Source organism: Nasonia vitripennis, chromosome 2 (genome assembly GCF_009193385.2).
Source record: "Nasonia vitripennis strain AsymCx chromosome 2, Nvit_psr_1.1, whole genome shotgun sequence".
NCBI lineage: Eukaryota > Metazoa > Arthropoda > Insecta > Hymenoptera > Pteromalidae > Nasonia > Nasonia vitripennis.
Genome location: NC_045758.1, coordinates 1969234 through 1989343, shown reverse-complemented (window position 1 = coordinate 1989343; position 20110 = coordinate 1969234). Strand labels below are relative to the sequence as shown.

At 47.6% G+C, this 20110-nt stretch overlaps 1 protein-coding gene across 20 annotated transcripts in view; it reads left to right on the top strand.

The window, feature by feature from the left end:
- The window catches only part of LOC100115228 (phosphatase and actin regulator 4B), a 154083-nt gene that overhangs the window by 41134 nt on the left and 92839 nt on the right, over nucleotides 1-20110 (top strand). The window contains exons 3-4 of one of the 20 annotated variants that reach the window (XM_031923253.2): nucleotides 9351-9392; nucleotides 18817-18861. The exons of 18 other annotated variants lie outside the window; for them this stretch is intronic. In XM_031923253.2, the coding sequence (XP_031779113.1) occupies nucleotides 9351-9392; nucleotides 18817-18861 (87 nt within the window). The remainder of the gene's footprint in view (nucleotides 1-9350; nucleotides 9393-18816; nucleotides 18862-20110) is intronic. One more of the 20 variants, XM_016981763.3, reaches the window with a different exon arrangement.

Genomic DNA, 20110 nt, shown 5'->3' with positions numbered 1-20110 from the left:
AAACTGGAAAACCAGAGAATGAAAAATGAAAGCAGAGAAAAGCAGGTTCTCCATATAGCTACGTGTATGCGAACTGCTCGGCGGTGGTGTCTCTCGATTAATCTTCCCCTCGCGCGAGAATCGCTGCCGTCCTGCTGCGCTTCTTCTCTAGCTGGAGGAGTGAAAGAAAAGGAAGCAAATCGGCTACTGCTGGAGACACGACGGGATGTCCGGCTTATCGCCTTTATTAATTCAGTGTTTTTTCGGGGGATCTTTTTCTCCCCCTCGATCTTGTTCAGTTTCACGCCTGGGATTCGCCCCTTTTGTCATTTGCATGCGTGTGATCGATTGTCGCCGAGGGCCGATCTCTCTCCGTATAGCCAAAAGTGTCCCGCGTGTGCGTGACTTATACGAGTACCTATTAGTTTCGTCACAGGCACCTAATTTTTTAATCGGCCGTAAAAGCGTCACGCAATCGTGTATACACGATCACCGGCGACAATAAAAAACGCTCGCCGCGGTTAAATATTGATTCGCCAATATTTATATATACCCGTGCCGTGCAAATACGCACGTCGGAGAGAGAAAATAGATTAAACACATTTTACAGCGTTTATTTACGCTGTTTACGCGCGGAGTAAACATTAAAATAGTGAAAGAGCGAAGCTGGCATCGAGGGAATTTTAATTAAAGCTGCTGATAAAAAAATGCGTTTTTTAATTCGTTTCGCATCAAAAAGGGCCAGCTTGCGCCTGTATATCAATGCGATTTTTCGTGCGCTGTGCAGAGCGAGAGAGCTGCGCGTAGAAGAAAGTATTTGCTTATTACTTTCGTGAGGCGAGGCGAACTTTCCTTCCGTATTCCAGGTTATTTCCCTCGGGAGAATGTAAAAGATTCTCGCTCGCTTTTTTTCACTCTTTGCCTTCTTTTTGTTCCGATGCTTCTTTCTCTTCTGCGCGCATGATCTCGAAGGAATCCTTTTCAACGTATTATACTCCGTCCGCGCGAGTTTGCCGAAAATTAGGCCCCTTTTCGATACGACCAAAAAATTGTCCCCCCACCCGCCTCTCTCCCGGCGGCACTTAACTTTTAATTTAAATTGGCCCTAACGTTAAATGGTCTCCAGCAGAGCCGAGCTCGCGGTTTGTTTACACTGCTGCAGTGACGCTGTGCACACACACAAGCTCTTTCTCAAGTGGCTCGCGAATTTTTCCGCTCCTCGACCAGTAGCTGCAGGAAAAACGAGTTCGCACAAAGCCACGGAGCTCGACGCTCATGGAAATTTCATCCCTTCATTTCGCGGTTCTTTTCTGTGTCACCTGCGCGCCTATAGGTCGGAACATCGCCCAAAGGAAGAGGTTACCCCGAGCCGGCGAAGGTAAAAAAATAGAAGAAGGTGTGCGTTCGAGTCGGGGCCTTGACCGCTCGGGGATTTCTAGCTTCGACCGGTCGGCGGATCATTACCTTCTCAAGGTTCTCTCTGTCTCGAAAAATAACCTGTTTTGGCTGTCGTTCGATGAAAATGGTGAATCATGGTTTCGTGCTCTGAAAATACACCCAAGCATCTTGTTCCACACAGTGGACTTTCCGTTGATTTAATTAGACAATTTCGTGCGTGTGTGCCGCTGAAAGGTCGCATGTAGGTCGCTTAATTATAAATTTGTGGAAAAGTTCTAAAGTGTACCGATTATGCATGCGTTTTGCAACAAACGCGCTTTAGTTTGCGCCGACGAGCGCGGAGAGCGCGCAATTTGCATACCTAGCCAAGAGAGAGGGAGATAGATATGCGGATCCATACAATTTTTTCGCTCCGCTATAAAAAGGCAGCTCGCGTGTGGAAACCTAACCTCGTTATTTTTTAATGTCACTCCGCTAGGTGTACTTCAACACGTCACCAGAGTGACAAGATTCGCTGCTGATCGTTTTTACAAAATCGAAAATCGGTTTTCCAGAAATCCCGAAAGCGTAAATCACGTTCCACAGCTCCTTGAAAAATCCCCCATTGTTTGTTTACCTTCAGTGCATATAAATCGTACGTATCCATCGTTATCACCTGATTTCCATATTGACTCGGCGAGCGAACGATCCCATTCACCTCCCACCGCTAAAATGCAAATAAGCAGCCGTACTATCGCTCCATATAACAACCGTACGTACACACTCGGGCAATGACACTATACACTTTCGAAATTCCGGGGCACACGTATTATATACCTATACACACTAGTACTAAGGCGCGAAGAGTAGAAGCCTGAACGCCGCGAACAATGAAAAAAGGTGCGAATCGATAAATGCCCTCGACAAAGGATGATTTACGGCGATACATGTACCTGTAGGTCCCTCTACATGCATGTGCGTGAGCGACTATTTCGTCATCATCGGCGGCGCCACGTGCGCCTCGAGGAATGCGAAGGCTGTGTTTTCCCCCCGGGTTTTTCGAACTCGCTCGCTTGTAAACACGGCTTTATTGCTTGTTATTTTATTATGTTATTGGATGATCGGAAGAATTTGTTTATAACGCTTTATGAAACTGCGCGATAAAAGGTGGAAAAATTCAAGGTATAAGTGCACCTTTGCAAGAATTTTCTCGCATGAATGTATTAAAATTACAGCTGCGTGCCCTTACAAAGGCACGAGAATGCTAAACATTGCAGGTATTCAAATTGCGAGTTAATCATACAGCACGTGTCCTCAACAACGACTACGAGCATTTTATCACTCGAAAGATATGCCTCGAATTTCAATTAATCAAGCAAAAGACATAAACTTCGTTCGTTCTCTCCCGTATAGAGCTGGGAATAACTTTTATCTTCGCGTACATTTCTCTCGAAAGCGACTCGGGAGAAATCAATATCGAGCCTGCTACTGAAAAAAATCGGCGTGCGCGAATGAAAAACGTTTTCATATCCCAAGGAGCAGCCGATATCCACCTCGGGGAGAGTCGTCCTGGCACTGCTCCCGTAAAGCCGCACATTTTCTCGAAAAAAAGTATACACGCGCAACGCAGAGAGAGGCTTTTCCCCGCTCAAGCTGAGCGCGCAGAGACAGAGAGGCACTTTGTGGGAGCTGCACGCCGCCGGGAATTCGGTGCGCCGCCCCTATCGATCGGAGTAGTCCGAGTATGCAGTTCACCCGTAATTTTCCATGCAGCCCTTATGCTTCTGTGTACCGGAGAACCGTTGCGTAGGTATATGACAGCCGGTCTGTGCATACGTACATAGCCGCTGACTGGAGCAGGTGCTACGTGTACATGTGTGTGTGTGTCTGTCTGTAGCGTCTGGAACAGCCGCTGTTTGAGCGAGCGAAGTTGTTTCAGGAGTCGCGATGTCCGAGAACTATGATAAAATTAAATTAGTATTTTAATTCTCCGTTAAATATTTTAGCGTTCCGCGCGTGGAAGATAAAAGGCAGATAAAAGTTTTCCAGGCTTCGCAACTTTGGCTTTTTTACGCCTCTGCTTTTTTTATCAACTTGACGGAGAGATACGCCGCCGCGAAAGAAGTTTGAGCTTTTATGCGCTGCGTAAATCTCGATCTTTTTCATACACTAGTAGAGCACAAAGGGGTACAGCTTTTTTTCTTCTTGTTCGTCGTTTAAAAAACTTAACTCAAGTAGAGCTCGGCGAACAGAAAAAAAATGGAACATTCATCCTAAAAATAGTGACAATTCGCGTATTGTAAAAAAAGAGCAGTGCGCGTTTCATTTCAGGAATCCAATATTTAAAATTCGAATAAAAAAGCAGGAGCTCACCGACGGAGGAAAAAGGCAGATTAAAAGCAAACAGCCGCGCCAGCGCGTCTAAGCGTAATCGCAAACACAACGAGAGCTATGCGCTTGCAGTGAAATTCTCTCGCTTCGACGATACTGAAAATTCAATTTTCCGACTTGGTTATTCCATAATCATCCCCTCGTCTCTCTCTCTCTCTCTCTCTCTCTCTCTCTCTCTCCGCGCGCGCGCGCGTAAATCGCCTTGAAAAAAAGCGCGAGTGTGTATATTCTGTACGCGAGAACTGGATCAAAGCGATGGAGACCGCGGTAGAAACTGTGTCGGCGACAATGGAAACGCCATGACAATGGACACAGCATTTTATGCAACTCTCTCGAGACTCTTTTTCTGCACGGGTTTCAGTTGTGCGGTCCAGGACGATCCGTAATTAGGACACGCACGCGACAACTTTTTAATCGCCGCCAATTCGAACGCGCGAGTAGCAAAGAGGTGAATGAACGCGGGAGAAACTGATGATGATGATGATGATGATACAACCCGAAGCAGACAAACACGTTTGTATGTGGTTCATAGGCTTGACATTCAAAAAAGCCGAAAAACTAAATATTGATTTGACTCCCGAAATCAAATCATTTGTTGAAAGAACTCAGAGACAAACGGAAAAAATTAATTTTTTTTAAAAGTGGCATGTCTCTAGAAGCTAAATACGTAAGAAAAAAGGATTTGTCAAATTATATTCCTGCGAACCAGATCAAAAGAGAAAGAAAAACATCGAGCAGTTCTGAGCAAAATGAAAAGAAGAGAAGTTCAGATGAAAGCATGAACAGTAATAATAAGAAACGTAAAGTTGAAGATAGTGAGACCCAACATGGACAACCACAGTCTATTGTAAACTCAAGCAACTCACAGTCTGGTACTAGAAAACTGTAAGTCGAATTTGACGCCTGCCAAGAGCGATGATTAGTCAAAGCGGCCATCGCCAGCTAGACGGCATTTAAACGCTAAGACTTGCCGCGCTATCATCTGTTTATATGTATATTTGTAATTGTAATTTTGTAATAATGATATATACATAAATAAGAATTTTCTACGATAAATAAGTGTTTTTCTATTGTATTAACATTGACTGAAAATAATTCCAATAATAACGTAAGCTGTATAAAAAGTAATAAAAAATGTTATTGTAAAATCCTCTGTACATTAAAAATTTCGCAACTCCTGATACCGAAGTGCTAGCGGCGCCGTAATCTTCTCTCTCTCTCTCTCTCTCTCTCGCTCTCTGCGCCACTTCCGCATTTATATCCTCCTTTCATTTATAATTCCCGCGGCTCTTAAAACAATGGACCAAGTCTTTATCAGTCGCAACGTTTATTCGAAGAGCGGCTTCTCTCGCCCGTTTTATTGCTGCTAATCTCGTTGGAATGACAATAAGCTGAAAGGACTAATTGAAAGTCAGCCGCTCTCGCTTTCTCTCTCTTACTCGCGTCATTGTATGTATATGTGCGTTATTATATTCCCGTTTACGCGGCTCTGCTCTCATTTTTCAGTTCCGCCTACGCGTGCCCTGCGGAGGTCCTTTGGCGCGCGTTTTTCCTCGCGAGAGCGCCAACAAATAAATCGAGGTTTATCATAGGTGCGATCGGAGAAGCGTTGTAATTAGAGAAAATTGAAAAGTGTTCGAGATTGAATTTTTTCAAAGCACAGAACGGAATTTCGCGAAATATTCTATCCGAAAAACGAAGATAGCGCAGAGCATCAGCGCACTGCGCTCCGGGCTAATTTTATCCGGCTGTGGAATTTCCCGGCGATCTCTTGCGCCCTTTCGCAATAAAACGAGTAGGAGAACAAAGGAGAGGCTGCAGTAAGAATTTCTCGAAGGTAGAGCAGAGGCGACGCGCAGGTAGAGTCGCTGCTGCCGCCGCCGGCCGGCTTCTGCTTACCCCAAGGTTATCGATTGCGACGACTGCCATCGCAACTTCTTCTTCTTCTTCTTCTCTTCCTCTGCTGCAACATCTGCGGCGAATCAAGAGACGCAGAACACAGCTCGTTTACGAGCGATGATGAAACGTGCGCGATTTTCCGCACAGAATTTAAACGCGCGGGAGTTCGACTGTCGAAAAATTCAGCTCAGCTCGGGGGAGGACGTGCACCTCGAGATCCGATAAACAGAGACAAGTGCCGCTCGTCCCTGAGGTCGATTTTGCTCTCCTTTTCTCTCGTTCTTGACCTGCTGTAATTGGACTCGCGCAGGTAGAGCGGCGCAGGCGCTCTCTTTCTCTCGAAATAGCCGAATTTCGCTGCTGCTGCTGCTGCTGTTAGGGCTTATCCGACGGAGTGGCTTTTGTGTATCTCCTTTATTGTTTTATACACTGATGCTGCAGAAACAGAGCGGAGGGGCTTTTTTGTTGGATTCCTCAAAACCGGCGAAATTAGAGCCTCGCTTTGTACCTACAGACTTCCTCGAAATTACATTTGAAAATTTGTTCAAAAGAAAAGAGATACGCATCTCGAATAAGACGTAAAATTAAAACTGCGCTCTCCCGACGAGCTAATCCAAACGGCGGGGCGAAAAATCAGCGTGCGTTATGTAGCGTGTTTGATCCCGTGCGATAAGCGACGAGAGGAGGGGGGGGGGGGACGTCTGAATCGCAGCCGACGACGCGGTAATAGTCGACAGTCGGGCAAAAGCATCCACGCCTCGTGGGATTTTCTCTCGCGCGCCGCTGCACAGACTCGTTCTACTTCGTGGCTAGCAGACCAGCGAAGGTCCAGCGCAGCTTTTATATTATACGATGATGTCTCGTCGTCGCTAAAGCTGTAATGACAACTCCCCGAGGTAATTTCATTTCTAGCTGTTTACTCTGTGTAGTTTCTTCATTGCGTAATGGCGAAATTCCTGCGCGATACTATCGCAGTGCTCGCATGCAGCGCTATCGGAAAAGCCATTTGCGATCGATTCGCTCCGCGAATACACGCTCTAATCGACGCCATTAAAAAAAGAGCCGCTCTCGGGTGCGACGCGTAAAATAATTTGACATCTCGTGAGTGCGCAGCAGTATGAGCCTCGTACTACAGAGCTACTTCTCGCCGCTCGGGCCGACTGACTGTAACAAATGACCGGGATAGCCGTTCATTAGGCTCGCTTTCCATTGAATGTTACGGTCAAATTGAATTTTAATGCCGCGTAATGAGGAAGTTTATTGTGCCCTCTGCGGCCTGTGTGCCGCGCCAATTAACGTCACATTGGGAATGAAATGTTGTGATTTTTTTCTCCGCGAGATTAATTGCGAAATTCCGCAGCGGTTATTTTTCAATTTTCCTCGTTCGCTAAAGCGAGCGTGTAATCGCGCGCGTCCAGGGTTTGTAATAATACACTGCTGTATACGCTTTGTCTCTCTATGTTTATGCAATATTTGTCTACGAGCCTATGTTACATCTCTCGATAATTAGCCATCATGAATTTGTTGCATCAATTAATTTTCCGCAGCATTTCGAGTGTACCGACGCCCGCCGCGATTTCCCGTTAATTCCGGTCGAATATCAGCGCAGGAGGCGAAACGGCTAATTAAAAATTATAATTAAATCGCCGCGTCACCGATCCACGACCTGCCCGGGAAGAAAAAAGGTAGTCGCAGTTTCACGCTCCAGTAGTCGAGCGAAAAAAGAGAGAGCAGCGCTGACCATTCTCTCGGAAAAAAGCTCGTCCATACAGCGCTGCAGGAAAAGTTAAGAATAGCACGACGCGCTCTCGGCGCCCATTGTTCCCTAAAATTCACTCGAAACTCCCAAGTGCGCGCTGCAGCCATCGAATTCACTTTCCCATTATATCGTCTCGTCGATCTAGCGCTCCTCCAGTCGATTCTTCCCACGCGTCAATTGCTCGACGTAAGCACTCGCTCGCTCGCTCGCGTTAATTGCAATTGTGCGTGTGCGAGAGTTGAACGATCTCGAGCGGAGCGGCGCCGCAGCTGAGGAAGAGAGATTATATTACCGGGAGGAAAAGTCGCGTCGGAACGACCAACGCCCTGAGACGCGCGTGCGCGCGTTACGGTTTTATCATCGCTCGGATGTGCTGCGCGAAGGAGAAACTCGAGTGACATACACCGCGATTGTCTGCGCGTTTTCCGTCATCTTTCGCCGAGAATCGATACAGTCGCGCGGTTTCTCACGTGTGTTCGGAGCTTTCACTATTGATACACACACACACACACACTCATTTTTATAGGCCTCACGGCATCGCGAAATTCACGCCATTAGCAGTCTTCGCGTTTGCGAACCACTGTTTTGAAAGCGTGAAAGCTCGGCTGTGTGTATACGCCGCGGGAATATTGATCGATGACGTTGTCGATCGAAAGTGAAAAAGGAGTATGCTGTATAGCCACCGCTGGAAGAATCGTAAATAAATCTAGGAATTGCGCGTTTAGAGGCGATTATTGTCGGGATTAAACAGTGGAAACGGCGGGAAATGTATCAATGCGAGAGATGGATTATTGGAAATGAAATCGCGGTACTACAGCGCTCTGTGTTTACGCCGAGGTAACGGCGTTACGTAAACGCGGAATACGGTTATTTACTGCGTTATAGCTCGGGGGTAATGTAAGATAAATAAAAGAGAATCAATGCGGTGATGACCGTGGAGTGTGTGTACGCCGTTGATTTATCGAGCGTGATGTAATTCTGATTCTCCAGTTTGACTTCTGGTCAAAAATTACACTACGTTAGAAAAATGTTCAGTAACCGTTGGCGAATGAGCGTCTAGACGGCCAGGACTACCCCCCAATCTTCAGGGAAAATAACTATATTATATATTATAATCCCGTCGGGGCGTTACTACGCTCCTTTGCATAAGCTGGAGCGGCATCTTCTCTACTCGTTTGCAATTAAAAATTCCCCAGGAACGATCCTACTGCTTGATGGCTTTATTGCGTAGTAGGGCGTCAGGATATTTCGCTCAGGTAGCGCCATAAACTTGGATCTCTTTTATTGGGTCGTCATACACCGCATCACCCGATTTTTTATTAAATTAAAAATAAGGCTCGCAAAAACGAAAACAGGCAACGTGTTACGTGTGCAAAATTTATACATTGTTGTTCTTGCGTGCCGCGGCCCCGTGCCAAACTTTTTCACTCGGCCGCCGGCAAATATTATTACATACATTAGCCCTCTTCCGCTGGTGCTTTATTGGAAAGTAAACACCCGATGCCGCGTATATTTGTTTCTTATTCTAACCGCAGCTTCGACAGCAAAAAATACACTCGTTCGTAAATCCGAAGGAACATATTTTCCAAACACCGCGTGCTCCGCAGTTAATCACAAACCCACCGGAAAAATATCCGAAAGCTCTCGACTGAATCATCGCCAATTATATCAAAGTTCCTCACACTCTGTTGACTCTGGGATGAATCACATATACGACGTCGCGAGCTCTTTCGCGCGGCTTCTAATTGTGAGGCAATTCATGCACCGGTTGATTCAAGCCTCGAGGAGCCTTTAAAGCCGAGCCGCGGGGTATTAACGTTTTTCGCACTGTTGGGATTGAGATGATAAGATATTGGTCGAGCGTCTCTTGTTATAATGTACGAGATACTATTCTGATTGTACACTCTTTCATTCGACTAACGAATATTTTTCCTTTTTGTTTCAGGTAAGCTACACGAGTACGCCTTTAGTCCTTTAACGTCGATCAGTGAGTACACGAAACTTCGATCACCCGAAAAACCATGACGAAGCAGGATAGATGCGTAGCGCAAAAAAGAAGCTCGTCAATATCGGAAAACCCAACTCCTTTGTACACACGTCCATTCTCGTCGAGTATCGGCTATTTCTATCAATTAAACCCCCCAACGAATTTATCTCTCGCTCGCGATAACTCCGAAACAAAAGCTCGATGTTTTACTTGTAACCTCGATTACAGCGTGTCCGATCGGATTTTTTTGCGCGCGGCAGTCTTTCGATTGCGAAACTATCCCGCGTGCAGTAAACTGCGGATCGTCACAGAGTCACTGCGCGATAAACGCGTGCTCGCACGTGATACTTCCGCGACGGAAAATCGACACCGCCAGCGATATAACCCTGTTGGCGATATATCCAGTGCGCGACGCGAAAAACCAGAAATCGAACCGAATAAGTTACTACAACAGCGAATTTTATTACAGGCCTGGCGTACTATGGAATTAAATTAAACCAAGCGATTATTAAAACAATTCCCGATGGCCAAGTGGACTGATTGTCTTTTAATCGACGCCTGTGCGCGTGTGTGCGCGCTCACGTCTGTTTCATAATTGGTGACCAAAGCCGCGGCTCGCGCGCGATGATAGCGACCGCATACGCGATATAGTGTATTACACGTATTACCATCGTCGCAGTCGTCATCCGCCGCAACACCGGATTGACATCCATATTCGCTTATGATCGCCTCGTGTACTTTCTCTCATGTGGTTGTCGCGTGATAATAATTCCGTTCGGTCGATCTCCAATACTCTCAGCTGCTGTGGGTACATTGTTAACAATTCGCGGATACGGTACTGCGAGAGACAGAGAGAAAAAAAATTAGCCGAACAGTTATAATCGCAGAGTCGTACAGGCGGAGTAGGACGAAACTCGCGAAATTATACAGTCCGCTAGAGAGACGCGCATCAGCTCTCGGCGTGTAATTTCCTTTGTGTCCTGCGCGCGCGCACTGTTACAATTTAAAGCGCGACGCATAATATGCAGCGCGAAAAATGCACCCGACGCTGCATATTTAGCGTTGCATAAGTGAACTGCGTGCGCGGCGGTATAATTTATCGGTGGCGCGGGATATAGCTTGCATAAGGCAAGCTCGTTCATTTTTTCGCAATATTCCTCGCTGCTAAGCATCTCGTTTAGCGGGAAATTTCATCGTTAGAGCGAGCCTGGCTGCGCCGGACGTGCGCGCGCGAGACGTGTATGCATTTTTATTTTCGAGCCGCTACTTCCATCAGCCGAATTACCCGCGACTTATGGAAACTCGCTCTGACACTGCGCCATGAAAATTTCACGACGCGCACACGGGGGCTGGTGTCGAGAGAAATATCATGACCTCCTTCCGCGTATAGATATGTACGTGCTCCCATTGCGCGATATTGTGACACATTTCCGGCGATGCGCCTTAGGAAAAGCGGCGTAGGTGCACGCGCATTGTTCTGCCATTAGCGGAACGCGCGTGCGCGCGGGGAAATGGGAAAGAGCAGCCAGGCGGAGAAAGAGACTGCAGAGAAAGAGAGGAATTTAAAAAAAGCGCGACGGCGCTGCATTGTGGCCGGGAATGGAAGCGGGACGCGAAAAATCGAGGATATCCTACTGCAGCTTGTCTCTCTGGGCGCTAGGGTGTGTATTGCTTTTTTTGGGAGGGGGTGAGTGGATGGACGGTTTAATTATAGGCATTTTTTCGACAATGCCGCGCGTGAAACGACTACAAAGGCGACGCGCTCCTCTTCCTCTTCGATGCGTGGATATGTGTTCGAGTTGTATGGCTGCTCGGAATGCGGTACAGTCTGCGCGATAAGATAGTGGGAAAATCCAGCTTCTGATTGATTAAAAATCGACGGCCGACAATATCAGCTCTCGTAATCGTCATACGCGAGGAATGCAGAGAGTCCCCCTATATACTCGTAAACAAACTACGGCCACGTGCGAGCGCCGCTTATTTCCGAAAAGCCGCTCGGCTGTAAGCGAGCGCACGCAGGGGCTCTAATTGCGGACTTCTAAAGTTGGCCCGTCGTTCCGCGAACTCGCCAGGAAATGACTGCGTCGAGGAATGCACGTGCCGGAATTGCGCAAGCATCGCATACACGTACGTGTGACACGCTGTAGCCCCGACTCCGTGACGACGGATGAGCGAGACTATATACGTTATAGCATCGAGAAATCCAATCCTGGCAGGAGGTTCGGGTGTCGCGTGGGAAGGATGAGAATGACCGTAAGATATACCCACGCGCGCGTGTGTTTTGATACCTCCCGCGGGTAATCGACTTTTTTACGGCTCTCGTTCTCTCTCCGGCTTGCGGAATTTCAATCAATGCTCTCATCAGCATAAGGGGCCGATTCGTATGAGCAGCGCGATTCCTTAATAATTGTCAAAGTTTCGGAGCACTCGAGCTGTCTCGAGAGCCCCAATTAATTGTAATTGCAAATTCCACCGCCTTGCGCTAAGGCAGCGTAGGCTCTCTCAAAGCCGCGAGACAGGGGATCCGAACTTCGAACAACTGAGCAGTTGCGACTGTGCAGCGGGTGTAATTTTGGGATTGTTTATTTACTCGTACTGCTGCTGTTGCACTCGTGACTCGCGGGGGTTTATAATCGAATTCCTCGCGTGTAGTTATCCGAATATCGCATCGCGAAAAGTTTCCCGCAGACTACATAACGTCCTCTCTCCATTTCTGGCAATGTCCAATTAAAACAAACCATCCGATCGAGTCAACAAGCAGTATAGAGAGAGAGAGAGCCGGATCGTGCGCATAAACAAGCACTTACACCAAGCGTAAACACACTCGGCGCTCCATATTTCTTTTATCGCTCTTCCGTGCTTCATCTCCGCAAACCTTGACCGTGATGGTCTTCTTCATCTCGTCGGCGCGCGCACGGGGTCGTTGGAACCGAAGAGTCTATTTACCTCGGCAAAACGAAAATAGCATCTGGTTATAATCTCGATCGCGGTAGTATAGTACTACGGACGTGAGGAAACCTGTTCTTATTCTCAATTCGATGACCACTGCTCGAGCGAAATTGCTTTCGCGATCGTTTCGTATCAATTTCTCCGACTGCAGGTCTTAACGATCGTCGCTGCTGCAAACCGAGGTAATTAGCCGTCCTTGTGTGGGAGTAGCGAGTGATGCATCATATGCTCTGTGGTGTTTATCAATTTTTACCTTGATCGACGCGACGATCGATCAACGCGAGCACATTAGCGCGCTGAAAGTATAATAATCCGATTGTTCGATCGCAAAAAGCTCGCGCTCTCGACATAAACCGGATTCATTAATTATAGATCAAGAGCGTTGGCCGCAAATAAAACCTGATATACACACGCAGTAGTCGCTTGAGCCGAATAAAGCGATTTTAATTATACGAGCTATACTGGCCGCGAGAAAAAAGCCCATGCATTTAAAGCGCGATTCGCCTCCCCTTTCCCCCGGTCGATTTTAATAGCCGAAAGCTTAATAAGTCCGGGAATTTATTGGCGAATCGAAAAAAGCGTCGCCCTTTGGCTCGATTGTAATCGCGCTAAGGTATATATATATAGTACGCCGACGATGAGATCCCGATCGAAAGATAGCAGCGCATAATACGCCGCCGCCGACGGCTCTTTTATTGGTTCCCGCTCGATTAGCATAATAGAGGCGGGAGAGGCGCCGCGACAATTGCCCTCATCAGCTGATCTCTCTCTCTCTCTCTCTCTCTCTGTCTGGGCGCTCGCGGCTCGATTACGGATTCTTTTGATGCTTGCCGAGCTTCCGCCGGTGAATAAGAGAGCGTCATCGGTAAATAATTCATTTTTTCCGGTTTTCTCGAGCCAGGCGCAGCACCTGTTGTTGTCTCGCCTACTCTACTTCGCTCACCGCGTCAACACTGCATTCGCCATTGCCCCCGTGCTAAACGAGTCTCTCTCTCTCTCTCTCTCTCTCTCTCTCTCTCTCTCTCTCTCTCTCTCTCTCTCTCTGCGCACTAGAGCCTAGACATTACGATCGGAATTTTCACAGCAGCTCGAGACAGAGGAACAGCGATACACGTGTGCCTGGGCAGTCGCGCGAGCGCGCTAACGAGTTTACGCGGGCTTGATGGGATCGCGGCTACAGGAGAGCGAGACTCGCATGGATGCACCACCGTGCGGCAATTTCCTGTATCAATAGCCGCTGACCCACTACTAGTTCTCTTTCGTAACTACCTGTTCCACATCCGCGCGCGCTACTACGTGTGAGAAAGAGAAGACCTGTACTCTGCTGCTGCTGCTGTTGGCCGTGTGATCGATTTATCGATGGGAGCCTGAACCAGCTCCTGTCTCCTTGGGTTTCTGCCCCGCGATAAGACGGGATTCGGACTATTCTCGTTTGCCAACTTTAATCATCGGACGTTAACTCGGTTTGTTTTGCGCGCTGCTTATGTCGGCTGATTTGATTAGAGAACTTGCCTAGCTTTCAGCATTGGAGTCGGAGTTATTGGAAAAGCGCAGAGCTGTTGTCGGGCCTCGTATAATTGATGCCAATCGGATTTGATTAAAAACTACATCGCCTGGATTACTTCCTTCTCTGCTTCCGTTCCGAAGTTAGCTCTGGGAATTAACCGTTAAACGCTGTGCTGACGCGCTGGCTTTCAAAATGTTTGCTCGACTAATGCTTCGGGCTCACGTGGTTAAACTGTGTCGGTGTAACTTTCGCCTGCGAGGCTTTTCCAAAACACTGCTGTAATTTGGAACCTTTGTTACCTTCAAAATCAGTTTCATCATGGCTTAACAATTTTAAAAGCCCACTTTGTGTAAGCTCTAAGACGCCGCGTTGCGATCTTTCATCCTCTGCCTCTCACTCGCAGTCAGTCAGTGTCCCGAGAGTTACGAGACTCGCGGACGACTTAATCGCGCGCATAGCGAACCTGACACCGTTCCTTTGCCAGTCTCGCTGATGAATAGGAGCGAGGGAAAGAGGGATGGTTATGCGGCTTGTTTAGCTATGTATTTGGTTTTGAAAAGTCGACCTAATTAGGGTATTGATCCGCGCAGAGAGAGAGAGAGAGAGAGAGAGTCAGTACTGGAATCGCAATCGGAATCGTATAACGAGCTTTCGTCCGTTTTATAACCCAGATCGACGTTCCGTTGTTGGCTTGGAAAATCAAACCGACTCGCCTTCCATGTGCAAATCTGCTGACCACACAATGCACTCCTTAAATATTCATCAACACGAAATCGAAAGACTGCACAAAAGGAAAGTACTATACTGATGAAAAAAAAAACAATGAAATCGATAATATCACGTCGCTGTGTTGTACACCGAGTGTGCATATCGATTTTCCAAGCCCGCATACTCCGTCATTGTTTTCGGATGCTCTCGAAGGTGATTACCGCAGTCGTGATCGGATGCAGCGTTTCGCTGCGAGTTTCGTCCACCGCCGGCTTTGAATTACGTTAAAAGTTTCCTCCAGCTCTCGGCACAGAGACAGTAGACACAGAGTATTCGCCGATGTAATTGCTTGTCTTCCCGCAACTCTGTGCTAAATGTCGTCGGACGGACGGCGAGGATTGTTCGCTTGTACTCTCCGGATTCACGTCGCAGCTAATTCAGAAGCCCGTGTGCAACTCTCTGGGAGCAGATCTGTTTATACTGTGGTTGACGCCGTATATCCGTTGACTCGCCTCGGAAAAAGTCCGTCACCCCCGATTTAGTATAGTGTTTAAGGGCAAGGAACCTAGCCAGGGTAGATGGCACACGGGCACTGTTACATTGCCCTCCTCACAATTTGCGCGCGGAATGGAGTAATGGAATACATCAAGGAGTGTGCATTTTTTCAGCAGAATCATCGTAGTGAAATTGTAGATAGAGCGCTTAAACGATCGCGCGAAATAGAAACACGAAAAAAAGCTGCACGGCACGCACTGATTTAAATTCATTTGTCTGTCGTGCCGAGTACATATATCACAGGGCCCGTAACAGCTGAGACACTGGTGTTTTCATTCGGCCATTTATAACGGAAAAGTACAACGTGTCGCGCCGCGGCGTTATATTTTTGTATTCCAGAACATTTGTCTTGGCAGTCGGCCCGGCTTTGGCAAAAAACTCTCTGTCATCCCATTGTCGACGACCTCAGCCCCGAATTCCCGACTCTCTATACCAATAAAAGAAGGACGATATGCAGAGTCGCGGTCGAATCATAATTTATAATGAGCCGCCGCCGCCGCTGCGCGTGAAATAGTTCGCCTCTCTGCATACACGTTCGCGATCGATGACCGGCTGATCGAAAATTCCTATACAAGCCGCCCATCCGCTACAATGCATCTCCGGGGCTTTGGCGAGATTCCACCGTGAGAAATAGTTTCTCGTCTCGCGTGTTCGAAACAATCTCTCCCGTGCCCTGTTACACTGTCCCCAAGAATTCGCGGGCTCGGTCGTTTGTCATAGTACGCACACACACGCTCGCGTGTTTTTATGGGGGCGATTTGTTTGGATTACGCGGATATTAAACAGCCGAGCGAGGGATAGACGGATGGCTTTTCTTCGCTCGTCGCGGCTACTCTCGTATTAATAGCCGATTGTGTTATTTAGATAAATTTGGCTTTAGCGAATCAGAGCTATATATGCTGCGCGGAGAGTGAGTCGCTATTGTGAAGAGCGGCGGAGATTTCACCATTAATATTGAGATTAGCAGCGCATAGATCATTGTAAGCCAGTACGGCCTCATTACTATCTGAAAAGGCTCCGCTCCGTTCTAAAATGCAGAGCGCGCAGAGGCTGCAACAATTCTTTCGGATCCTGAGAGAGAGAGAGAGATCCGTCGTCGGAGAAAAACATCGCTCCCCAGAGCCGAATATACATGGCTGTTGGTACGCCCCAGTCGACGTTAAGGACCTGGCGGGCATGGAAAACGGTGTTAGGCTACCTGTTGCTGCTGATACTATAGGCGAAACCTCGAGCCTGATGTTTTATTCTAAGCACGAATCTCAAACATGGACGAAAAAACTGGGCCGAGCTAATTCAACGCCGACAACGGAATTTATGGTTGCTCGGCGCGATCGATGGGCTTAGTTTTGTTGGATAAGGTGGGATTTGGCTTTGAAAAAGTTTATTCCCTTGTTCATTGAGATTATCGAGTATTTTAATGCTATCGAAGGTGAATAACGTTGGTGTTATCGTTATCGGCCAATTACGATTTAATATAGAAGCGCAGAGTAGCATAAGTAACTTATCGATCGATTAAAGAGATTCGGTAGAATCGATAATCTTCTGATTAAGCATACATTGTCAAATAGTTCACTCACTCTTAAATATGACGCTTATCTGTGACCAATTTTTTCACGGAAATTTATAAAGGCTTACCTAATCATTTTCAAACTAATCTATCCGCGGCATACCCGCGATAACGTTATCAACTCAACAACGATAACAAACTCCTCTGTGCACATTCTTCAGTCCAATCGAGTTGCCACGAGTCAACTCGACAATTCACCGATCTATAAATACTTCGAACACGGCAATAACGCATCTGTTTTCATATTTGAATTTTCGCTGATGTTCGATGCTCGCAGCCAGAATATTAATGCGCGCGATAGTCATGGATTATTTATAAACGCTCCGCACACCTCACGGCCTGCTGCGCGGGGAAGGGGAAATAAAAGAATGGAATTCGCCGGTCCACTTTCCTCCGACTACGTCCGAAAACGTTAGCTTTATATCCGTGCGGGTTAATCTAGCGCGATGCTCGTTTTTATCCTCTTTTTCCCCAGCTCTGCGTCGAATCGACATCTGAACGACGTCGATTAGTTTTGCGATTCAGCGCCGACCATATCGATTCGTTTCGCGCTGTCTAATTATAGACTGCCCATTAATCTGCGCTACGCGCGCAAAAAGAAAATCGCTCTATTTTCGAGTTCTCTTACCGCGTCGTCGGCGACTCGAGCGATGCTAATTTCTAAATTTCGTCTTAAGTGCAGCGAATAACTTGCTCGCTTATTTTTGACCTGACCGAAGGAGTGCATTATACTGAGAATTACAAGATTCTATATTTATAAAATATGCCGCGCGCGCTCGAACCCTGACACGAAATGAGGCAACGCGCATTTGTGCGTTCAATGTCGTTCCTCCAGTGCCGGATAAATCAATAGCATATTCCAACTAGACTCGTACGAGCCTTCCCTAAAAATGCTGCGTCAAGCCTTAGAAAAAGAAAGGAGTGAAACAAAAAACAAGCATAATCGGGGCATCGTGTCGCGGCAATCTCAACGAGGATTTCCGATGCACGTGCGCGTGGAGTCGACCTCCCGAACGTGCCGCGAGGTGAAACGCGCGCAAGCACGCGATGCCGCTGCGCTGGAGGAGATATGGAGATGCGAAAGTGGTCATTGAGTGCGCGGTAGCAGCCTTTCCTCGCGATCCACCCAGTAGCAGCAGCAGCACCCCTTCGAGTGTGCTCTACTCCACTGTCGGCTTCTTTCTGCACGAGATTTCAATTGCGCTGCTTCGTCTGCCATACTGAATAATTAGCTTTAGAGGGGCGTGTCTAGGAGGCTCTTTGCGGTCGTTGATTATTGCCGAGAGAGGTTTGCGTATAACCACGTCTGAAGTCGTGAATTTTTGTCGGGTCGACGGTGATGGCATAATATTAATAATAGCGATAATAACAAGTCGATGAAGCGTATTTTGAGAGAGGCTTCAAAGAAAATGTTGAAAGCTTTTCGCAGTTCGACTAGTGAGTGTAATGTATACACGTGGTTACGCGGGAGGTATTATGCACGGCATAAATACAGACAGCCTTGGAACATTTAACTTTCCTTGTGCTCGATACTCGCTCCGGCCGTTCAAAATATTATGAAATCCTATTTTTATTGCCGCGCTCAAGCGCGTAAAAAAGAAAGTTTCGCACACACAGCCTAGATTATTTCGCGCTGGAACTTTCTCGGTCCAGTCTCTGATGTGCTATTTATACCCCAGTCAAAACAGCAGTCCTGTACGCGATAAATTTTAATCGCGCGGCCCGATCAAGCTTGCCGAAGCTCACATTTTCCCTCGAGCTTGCGAAAGAACTCGAAGAGCACAAAGCTCGCGCACACGCGACCACGACGTCGAACTGCAGTATAGCCACGCCCGTGACCTCGATTCTCGCGAGCTTTGCCACGACGATGACGACGACGTCCGGTCCCTATATTCTCGAGCTTTTGTCGTCGCGTCGCGCAGCTCGGATTCCGGCGCCGTTTTCTTTTTTCCTCATACACTTACGCCCATCCTGTTTTCCTCTTCTCGCTTTGAGCTTGCGCGGAGATGGGCATTCCTTTGTGCGCCGTTTCCTGTGCAGGGACTTTTTATCGCGAGAAATATGTGAATGTTCAAGTAACGACGCGAGTTTGCAAATGATATTCATCTAATTGCCACGTTCTCCTTTTTTTGTTGCAGGTGAGTCACGAAAGCTGTACCGAGGCTCTAAATCTTCCTCGGCGCGTAAGTTGGACGTAGCCCGTTTAATTTACATCGATCTGCATACTTGATTGCCGTAAAGCATTGTTGCCATTTGCATAACACAAGTCTCTACACCTCCGGTTTGCCATTCATAGCCCGTACTCTCGAAGCTCCTGAAAAAAACGTATAGCTTCAAAACAAAGACGGCGAGGAAAAACCGTCGGTTTTCCACGGAACGCCATAACCCGCCGGTTTTTTCGTAGCTGTGTGTTACATCGGTCAAACTATGCGTGTCTCCGCGATTCTGTCAACGGGCGCGCAGAGGGCATTGTATGCAGAGTCGAATTTTCTCGGAGGAGATGCAAATCACTTCGGCCGGTAGGGATCTACGTCAGCGTCAACGCTTCGAGCGATGATTTCATTTGGAAGGCACGACCACACGCGGGTGCAACGCACGATCTGCTTTCATAATTCCCGCCCAATCCATGGGCTTTAGCAATTCAAATGAAATGAAATTGCTCGGCGATGACTTTTTAATGCCGTGTAAAACAGCCGCGCTTTATTTTCTCCACATCGAGCATCGCCTCTTAAATATTCACCGACAGTCATCCTCAACTTCCTCGTTTGTCTCGCACCTCGCGAGCCAATAGGTCAGAATTACCTCTAGAAAGCATACAAGCGTCGTCGTTTATTAGTCATAACGCTCATCCTCCATAAATCACGGCCCGCTCCCGCCGGGCACAAGAAACTTACACACCCCCTCTCTCGCACGAAAAAGTCCGTCTGCAAAACGATGCGCGTCCGACGAAAACAGCACGATCCAGCAAGAATGCGCTGGATATCGGTGAGCCGTCTGCTCTCTCTTTCTCCCAGGGGTCACCTTTTTTGATCCGGCGCTTGGCCGCCATCCAGATCTTGTGCATTCCTTGCTCTTCCTCTCTAGCTCCTCCATCATCCGCTCGCATAGCGACGGAAGCTCGAGAGGAGAGAGAGAGAGAGAAGGGGGCGAGACGAAGACATACAGGCTCTCCCGAAAGTTTGCGGCTTCTGTGGAGGGTGAAAGTCTTAGCCCGCGAGCCACTTGACTACAGTGCCGGCAGCTTCTCTCGCGCAGTCTGTGTACGTAGGAGCTTTGCGCTTTGTCGTCTGCTACTGCACGGAAAAAATAGCCTCGTGATTCGCTGATATAGTTTTTTCATATCGGCTCTCGCGTGGGGCACTTGAGCGAGCGCCAATAAAGTTCCGAGCGGTAATTTGTATGACATTCAATCTCTAATGAAGACATACAGTT